Source organism: Saprolegnia parasitica (genome assembly GCF_000151545.1).
Source record: "Saprolegnia parasitica CBS 223.65 unplaced genomic scaffold supercont2.69, whole genome shotgun sequence".
Classification (NCBI taxonomy): Eukaryota; Oomycota; class Saprolegniomycetes; order Saprolegniales; family Saprolegniaceae; genus Saprolegnia; species Saprolegnia parasitica.
In genome coordinates, this window is record NW_012156463.1 from 111582 (window position 1) to 119980 (window position 8399).

At 59.3% G+C, this 8399-nt stretch overlaps 5 protein-coding genes across 5 annotated transcripts; 4 read left to right on the plus strand and 1 right to left on the minus strand.

Annotated features, from left to right (window-relative positions):
• Positions 1-72: 72 nt before the first annotated feature.
• SPRG_09983 (hypothetical protein) lies at positions 73-353 on the plus strand (the record flags this gene model as incomplete). Its single annotated transcript, XM_012350737.1, has 2 exons — positions 73-251; positions 275-353. The coding sequence occupies 2 exons, from the start codon at positions 73-75 to the stop codon at positions 351-353; spliced, it is 258 nt and encodes an 85-aa protein (XP_012206127.1).
• A 490-nt stretch (positions 354-843) lies between these two features.
• On the plus strand, positions 844-3637 carry SPRG_09984 (hypothetical protein; the record flags this gene model as incomplete). Its single annotated transcript, XM_012350738.1, has 2 exons — positions 844-1019; positions 1144-3637. The coding sequence occupies 2 exons, from the start codon at positions 844-846 to the stop codon at positions 3635-3637; spliced, it is 2670 nt and encodes an 889-aa protein (XP_012206128.1).
• Positions 3638-4233: 596 nt separating this feature from the next.
• Positions 4234-5007, plus strand: SPRG_09985 (hypothetical protein; the record flags this gene model as incomplete). Its single annotated transcript, XM_012350739.1, has 1 exon — positions 4234-5007. One exon carries the CDS (start codon positions 4234-4236, stop codon positions 5005-5007), a length of 774 nt encoding a protein of 257 aa, XP_012206129.1.
• A 27-nt stretch (positions 5008-5034) lies between these two features.
• On the plus strand, positions 5035-7095 carry SPRG_09986 (hypothetical protein; the record flags this gene model as incomplete). The annotated part of the gene is made up of 1 exon (XM_012350740.1): positions 5035-7095. One exon carries the CDS (start codon positions 5035-5037, stop codon positions 7051-7053), a length of 2019 nt encoding a protein of 672 aa, XP_012206130.1. The 3' UTR covers positions 7054-7095.
• Positions 7096-7651: 556 nt separating this feature from the next.
• SPRG_09987 (hypothetical protein) lies at positions 7652-7924 on the minus strand (the record flags this gene model as incomplete). Its single annotated transcript, XM_012350741.1, has 2 exons — positions 7652-7680; positions 7732-7924. The coding sequence occupies 2 exons, from the start codon at positions 7922-7924 to the stop codon at positions 7652-7654; spliced, it is 222 nt and encodes a 73-aa protein (XP_012206131.1).
• Positions 7925-8399: the final 475 nt, after the last annotated feature.

Genomic DNA, 8399 nt, shown 5'->3' on the forward strand with positions numbered 1-8399 from the left:
ACGGCCAGCGACGACGTGAACGAAGAGACGTTTGGCGCCCGCGACGCGAGCTTTAGCTTCAACGTCGACGAGATGTTTAGCGTCAACGAACAGCTCACGGGCGTCAAGTTTACGTACAATGGCAACCCGCACGACTTTGGCAAGGTCACGACCAAGTACGTGCACACGGCGGGGTTCCAGCCGCCGCTCCCGCCGCCGCTTCCCCCGGACCGTCGCCGCCGTTGCCCCAGGGGCCGCCGCCGCCACTCCCGGTGGCTGCACCGACGACGACCAGCGCGCCGGCCAAGCCCAAGTCGCCGCAGCTCTTTGCGCCCTTCACCTTTGACGCGAGCGACATCATGGCGGTCGTGTGAGCGCGTTTGCATGTGTGTGTGTTTTTGTATTTTATTTTGTGAGCTTCTTGCTCACCGGTGTTTTTCAACACCACCCACGTACGTAAGAAGCTGTTTGAACGATCGTCATGGCGAGGAGCCCAGTGTGAAGGGCTCGCGAAGCCGTCGACATGGTGAACGCAACCAGCTACGACGTCGCTGGAGACGTTGCCCGGGCCGGTGGAGTTTGTTTTCCATGTGAGGATCTCGAACAACGTTGACGGGCCGCACTGCGTCGAAGCTCAGAGAACCTCAGTAGCATTTAGCCTGAACGCTACCAGCGGTCCCTAAAATTCAGGCGTTGCAGTGAGTCAAGTCTGTCTGGGACGCTTGAGTGAGTGAGCCGATGTTGGGTTTCAATGGAATGCCTCATTTCAGGCTCTTCAAGGCACTGGTTGCCGAAAATCGACTCGAAAAAGGCAATTTGAGGTCCATTTTAGGCAAACCGTGGGCACTGTGGAAAAGCCAGCACATGAAGGCGAGCACGGCTGCGTACGAAGCTGCGTACAACCTGCTGCCCGAGCCCACCGTGTTCGCTGCGATTGGCGCGCTGCCGCACGCGGCGCCCATCCTCTTGACGCTTGCAGGCATGGACGAGCCGCTCTCGTGGCCGCTCGGCGCCGCGCAAGCGCAGCAGATCGCGGCGCTGTACCCCCGACACCAAGATCATTCCGACCGCCGATATTGCCATTGACACGCGATACGCTCCGCACTACGACGACATGCTCGCTGCGGTCTACGAAGGCTCTGTCGAAGGCATAGTGCCGTCCAGCAACGCCGAGATGGTACTTTCGCACCTGGTCGTCGACGACGTCGGGGACGCCGAGAGCTTTCGCCTGCGTCCGACCGCCGACGAGGTCGTTCGCGCAACGACCTTTGGTGTGGCCATCGTGCTGCCTCCGTCGATGCACCAAGGCGGCGCTCTCACGCTCACGCACAGCGGGCAGTCGCAGACGTTTGATGACGAGACGCCGCTGGTCGAGACTGCGTTCGCAGCCACCTATCTCTCGACGACGATCACGTCCGAAGCGATCACGTCCGGACGCCGCGTCGCGCTCGTCTATCGCTTGTACTGCGTGGACGGCCCCGTGCACCTGGCGCCGCCAACGCTCGAGGCTGCGACCGCAGCATTCAAGGCCCTCGCGCAGTCGCCCATCGAGGGAATCCAGCGACTCGGCAAGGGCATCCTCTCAACTAGTAGCCACGACGCCCTTTCCTTCGAATCGCTCGGTATGAAGGATAAGATGTTTGTGGACGCGCTTCTCGCCACCGGCTGCTTTGACGTCAGCCTCGCCCCTCTGTACGTTGAGCCACAAGGTCGCGACTGCCATGTCAAGAACCTCCGACCACATCCCGCGTGCAACATGCCACACGCCGTCGCCCGGCACTGGCGGGGCCAATCGATCCAAGGGTTTCTCTTTCAGCCGCCTCGAAACTCGAGTGAAAGTCCGTCGAGCGCGATTGTGTTTGCGCCCAAGCGGTATCGCGCGAGCATCGTGGACGTCGGCGGTCTCTTTGCCTTTTTGGAGAAGCGGCTCGGGACGCAGCTGCACGAGGATGGTGACGCGTCGCACAACGAGGATGACGCGTACCTTGGAGTCGCCGACACTCGCGAGCTTGTGCTGGCAGCCATGCCTGTCTTTGGCATCCGCAGTGCGTCGCATGTGAGAACCATGCAAACCTCGCACCTCGAGTCCATGACGCGCATCTTGGTGGCCTTGAACGACGTCGAGCTCTCGCGCCTCTTCCTCTCGGACTATATCATGGTCCAGCACCGTTATCCTCTTCTCGAAATCGCACCATTTGTGTACCGTCTCTTGACCAAGCACGGCTGGGAGCCGCTTAGCGCGGCGATGCTCGGCCTCGTCCAGCGCTGGGCGACGGAGAATGCAATTGCAGCGCTTCAGTTGGTCACGAGCTTGGCCGGCCTCGAACCATTTAAGCCATTGTGCCCACCACTGCAGCAGCCGTTCGAGGCCGAGCTTTTCAAGCGCTGCTACCATGCTCTGCTCGCGACACCTAATGTCTGGGCCGCACCACGTAGGTATGAACGCAGCCACATCGTTCTCGAGGAAGTCCTCGTACTCGAGCACTATGTCCAAGTGACCGCGCCGCAACTCCAAGAAGCCAACTACATGAGTCAACGACTGCCGCTGCCCTTTGTCGCCGTGATCGACGCATACCTTTTCGAACCCTCGGCGGTGCTCCAGTTCGCATTGCCGGACCAACTGCTCCGGGTCTACGCCGTTGCGCTTGCCTCAGCCATGCGCCGCCAACCGTCGCTGCCACTGGCAGTCGACATCGTCGATGGCATTCTTGAGGCCGTTCGGACGCTCCGGTCGGCGAACACGTACAGAATCTACTTCCACGCATGCTACGTGTTGTACAGAGACGCGGCGGCGGCCGTTCTCTTCTTGGCGAGCCACACGCGGCGTCTCGATGCAGCTCTCTTCGACGCGTGTGTGGCCGTCTGGGGACTTGCCTTGTTTCGTACCATTGCGTCGGTTCAGCCGCATCTTGCCGACACGACGCTCTTGGGCCAGCTCGCTCTTGCGTATATTGACGCCGTCCTCGAGACGCTCGCTGTCGAGACGGCGTGGCCAGAGTGGTTGCCCCGTCCGACCGAAGAGGACAAGGATTGGGTCCAAATGGGTGCCGTGATTTTCCTGGATGTGCTGCACCTTTTGGAGCAGCTGGCTCCGGCCAAGATGGTCACGGTTGCGACGATGTGGCTGCAGGCACTGCCAACGACTCGCAACGCGCTGCACGGACACCTCTTGCCCGTGCTGGCCCGTCTTGACGAGGGCAGTCCCGTCTACCGACTGCTGGCAACGGCAGCAATCGCTCGGTCGACGCACTTGCCACCGCTCCCAGTCGTCGCACCAGCCTTTGCAATCGCGCCGCCCGAGGACCTCAACCCGGACCACTGCCAGCAGTGCAACCATGTCCACGCTTTTTACAGTCAAGCGGACACGCTTGCGATAAGCTGTGGCTGGGACGATCGCTGTTCGACCCTCGCTCGCATTGTCTCCGAAGACGATGCGCGTGTTTCCGTCCGCAGATATCGGGTCATCTACGAGGGGTTTAGCATTGAAAAGCTCGGCCCCAATGCCGAGTGGCGTGCGTACCTCGAGCAAGGCCGGATTGCAGCCCACGTGGCGGCAGCGGCTGCGGTCGAGGCGTTGAAGGGCCAGATGTCTGGGAAACACAACCATGACCAAGAGAACGACGATGCGCCGTTGGTCAAGCGCGTGCGCCGGGCATAGTGGAGCTTTGTATACTACATTGCATATTTCGTTGATCTCGTCGGCGATGTGTATTCGCAAAGGGGTCACAATTGACGTGTGGTATGATCGCACGAGACTAGAGATTCTCCGGTCGGTGGCATACCATGATGGGTATTGTACTTGGGGTTGAGGTCAAAGTGCAATAAGATATCACAGCTGCTGTTTTCTGAGCTCACGGCCACGGACACTGGAGGTATTTCGGCATTGAGAGCGGTGTTGGCGAGTCGTTCAAGAGTGCGTTATTCGGAGAGGACCAGGTTTGTGTATAATTTCTTGCACTCGTCTATGCATTAAGCGTTGGAGGTGCGAGCTGGTCGATCTTGCAAGGGGCGCATCGTTAAATGGCTTACCTCTAGACCTAGTATTGTGCATGCATCCCGAGGGAATTGGGCAAGATACCAAGCCGCAAGAGTCAATTTATTGGACGGTATATTGCAAAGTATATTGTAAAACAATTATACAATAAATACCAATTACCCATTCAAATAGCTTTTGAGTATTCCACTCAACTTGTCCAGCACCGCCGACGGTTTTATTGCAACGTGGCCGGTAATTTCGATTATATTTTGAGTGGCATGACGAACCCGAGCACGGCCGCATTGGAAGCGGCGTACAACCTGCTCCACGAGCCGAGCATGTTTGCTGCGATTGGCGCGCTGCCGCACCCGGCGCCCATCCTCTTGACGCTTGCAGGCATGGACGAGCCGCTCTCGTGGCCGCTCGGCGCCACGCAAGCGCAGCAGATCGCGGCGCTGTACCCTACCACCAAGATCATTCCGAACGCCGACATTGCCATTGACACGCGATACGCTCAGCACTACGACGACATGCTCGCTGCGGTCTACGAAGGCTCTGTCGAAGGCATCGTGCCGTCCAGCAACGCCGAGATGGTACTTTCGCACCTGGTCGTCGACGACGTCGGGGATGCCGAGAGCTTTCGCCTGCTTCCTACCGCCGACGAGGTCATCCGCGCAACGACCTTTGGTGTGGTCATCGTGCTGCTTCCGTCGATGCACCAAGGCGGCGCTCTCACGTTTACGTACAGTGGGCAGTCGCAGACGTTTGATGACAAGACGCCGCTGGTCGAGACTGCGTTCGCAGCCACCTATCTCTCGACGACGATCGCGTCCGAAGCGATCACGTCCGGACGCCGTGTCGCGCTCGTCTATCGCTTGTACTGCGTGGACGGTCCCGTGGCACCGCCAACGCTCGAGGCTGCGACCGCAGCATTCCAGGCGCTTGCGCAGTCGCCCATTGAGGGAATCCAGCGACTCGGCAAGGGCATCCGCTCACCTAGTAGCCACGACGCCCTTTCCTTCGAATCGTGGGTCTCGACGTGGCGTTGGTAAACGCCCTTCTCGCGACGGGATGCTATGATGTTGGCCTCGCCACTCGACGTCCGTGAATCCGGCACGACGATCGAGACGTTCTTGCCGCACCCGTCGTGCGCCATGCCTACTGCCGTTGTCAACGGCTGCCTTCGCAAGGACATCGAAGGTTTCTTGTTGCTGCCGCCGCCAACCGCCCGCGCGTTCAACAATCCGTCACGCGCCATCGTCTTTTGGCCCAAGCGTCACCGGTTGAGCTTGGTTGGTATCGCTGGAGTCTTCTCCGTCTTGACGCAGCGGCTCACGACAGAAGACGACGGCGAGTACCTTGGTATTTCAGAGACGCGGGAGCTCGTGCTGGCGGCCATGTCCATCTTTCACGTCTCCAATCGCTTGCCCATCGAGTCGCACGCCCGGCGCGTCTGCTTCTCGCTCGAGCGAAAGCGCCAAGGTGTACCGCGGCACCTCGAGCGCATGCAGCGCATCTTGATGGCCCTCAAGAGCGTCGAGCTCTCCGGTCTCTTCCTCTCGGACTACATCACGGTGGAGGATGCGCTTCCGTTGGCCGATATTGCGCCCATCATTTGCAGTCTCTTGGCGTTGCACGGTTGGGGCCCGCTGGAGCCTGCCATGCTCGGGCTCGTCCAGCGCTGGATCAAGACGCACGCAGACGAAACTCTTCAGCTACTCACGAGTTTGGCTGGCCTCGACACGGAGTCGCGCGTGTGCCCACCGCTTCGTCAGGCGCTCGACGCGGAGCTCTTCAAGCGCTGCTACCATATTGTACGGGCAACACCGGGTCTGCTTACCAAGCAAAGCTGGTCCGGCCGCGGCCCGATCTTTCTCAAAGGCCTCTTCTTGCTCGAGCACTATGTGCGAACGACGGTGCCGCAACTCCTCGATGCCAACTACGTACGCTTGCCGCCGGTCCTCGTCACAGCGATTGACGCCTACCTCTTTCCAGCGCTCCCGACGGTCGTGAGCTTCGAGTGCCCAACCCACGGACTTGACCTCCTCAAGGACATTGCTGTGGGTCTGGCGTCGGCGCTGCGCTGCCAGCCACTGCTGCCACTGCCGGTGACCGTGATAGACAAGATCCTTGAAGCCGTTCGAACGATGCCAATAGACGTCGCCTTCAGGCTGGAGGGCTGTATCGACATCGCCGCGGCCGTTCTCGCCTTGGCGAGTCTCGCGCAGCGGTTTGATGCTGAGCTCTTTGCCGCGTGCGAGCAAATTTGGGGTGTCGGGATGCTTCCCGCCGTTGCCTCGATCACGTCGCAATTTCAAGACACGGCGCTTCTACGCCCACTGCTCGTCGACAGCGTCGATCGTGTGGTCGAGACGCTCGCAGACCACTCGCTGTGGCAACAGGCGTGGCGCCGGCCAGTGTACGCGACCAAGGACGACGCCGCCGCCCCGATTGGCGTCTTTCTCTTCCTCGACACGGTGGACGCGTTGGAGCATGCTGCTCCGAACCACACCCATCTCTTTGCCTCGACGTGGTTACGGTCCTTGCCCGCAACGCTCGAAGTCAAGGACAGTCTGCTATTGCCGGTTGTGTCGCGCCTCGACCATGCCTCTGCCGTCTATCGCCTGCTGGCGACGGCAGCCGTCGATCGGTTTGCTGGCGAGCCGCCGCTTCCAGTCGTCTCTAACTTTTCGATGCAGCCGCACCCAAGCCTCGACAACGGACACTGCCACCAGTGTCGCAGTGCCTGTGCATTTGCTGGCGAAGCCGACAAGGCGTCAGAGCCCTGTCATGTCGGCAGAAACGAGCTGTGCCCGGACCTGGTGCGCGTTGTGGACGCAGACGCCGCACGTCTCTGCTTTGTCGACACGGACCCCGCAGACGAGACGCGAATGTATCTCGAAGGTCCACTATTCCTTGAAAAAGTCCGGCAGCCGGGTCAAGTCTCCGAGCCCGAGTGGCTCGCACACAAGGCAAAGGTCGCGATGCTGGCCCGCGTGACGGCATTGATTGAGCGTTTGAAGCACGAGCTGCCGACGAACGAAGGCGAGACCAAGGAGATGGATGCACCAGCAGCCAAGCGCTTGCGTCTTTCGTAAGGCCCAACGAAAAAGGCCTTTCTATTTGAGTTTGAGTCTGGATAAACTGGTATGTCTGTGGTGTTGGAGACGATCTGCAGCCGTCTGGATCCTTTCACGAGCAGCCTTGCGAGCCCACGGTAGTGTGTCAACGGGCTGGGAACGACTCTTTTCGTCGACGACGGCGTTTTTCAATAGCAAATGCCAGTATTCATGCACCCTAACCCTGACATATACATGTGCTTTTCCGTATTTTCGATTCAATGACGTAAAATACACAAAGACTAACCATCTCCGTATCAACTATCTCGGTGAACCGTGGTTTAGCTGGTGGTGACGGCGCGGGACTCATCTTGCTCAAGTGTACTAGTAATCGCGGAGGAATAATACCCTAACCCTATGGGTTGTGACTTTTTGTCTTTAGCACTTCATTTGGTCTACTGATCTCTTAGTTAGATGGTGCTATCGACTCGGACTGCTCTAAGCGTAAGGTCAAACGCTGGCGATGGAGTGACAGCTGGTACCTCGACGAGATATAGTTGAGGAAACCTACCACCACGTCAGCCACCACGAGGCTTTTACACTGCACTTGGGACAATATTCCACGACAAGTTGTTGTTCAGGCAGGGACATGGTACATCATCCTTCCTGAATTCAACCATTATGGGGTCACAGGACCCTACTTTTTGCCGCCACTACCGCCTTGGTTGCCGCCCAAATGGTTGCCTTGCTTGCCGACGCCGCCGCTCATGTTGCCCGTCGTGTGGGCGCCGCCGTGGGCGTGGGGCTCGGGCTTGTGCCCGCCGTCGTGGTGCTTGGTCGTGTTGGGCCACCCCGTCGCGTTGCTCTGGCCGCCGCCGTGGCCAGCACCGTGGTCGTTTGCGTGTGGCATCGTTCCTTTTTCAAAGTGAGAGCATCGAATTGTCTGCGCTGCAGAACCGTTGGCTCGTGTCCCACGTCTCGAGAAGCTTCGAAACCCTTTTCGCTCGACCAAACCGCAACGCGGAGTCAGGCTCAAGTGCCGAGCGAGACGATGGTGGTGGTTGGGTCAATTCGGATGAAAGCATTCTCCTACCTCGGTACTAGTACGAATAAGCGCGAGTATCTCGTTGGTTCCTCCCGAATGGTTGGATTTCTCTCGCCCCAAGGACGAAACATTTTACTTTGTTCAACGTTGGTTGGTTTGCGCCGCCTCGACGCGTTGCTTGAAGCGTCGCCGTGACGAGGCCGACGTCGTGTCCCAGCACCCTCAGCGAGCACCAAGCGTGCCAATTGGCACAGAATTGTTGCAGTACGAATTACACAGCCGCGACTGGTCGTTTCTCTTGGAGCGGCGAGGGCACCGCTTGGCTCCAAAAGCTCGCTGC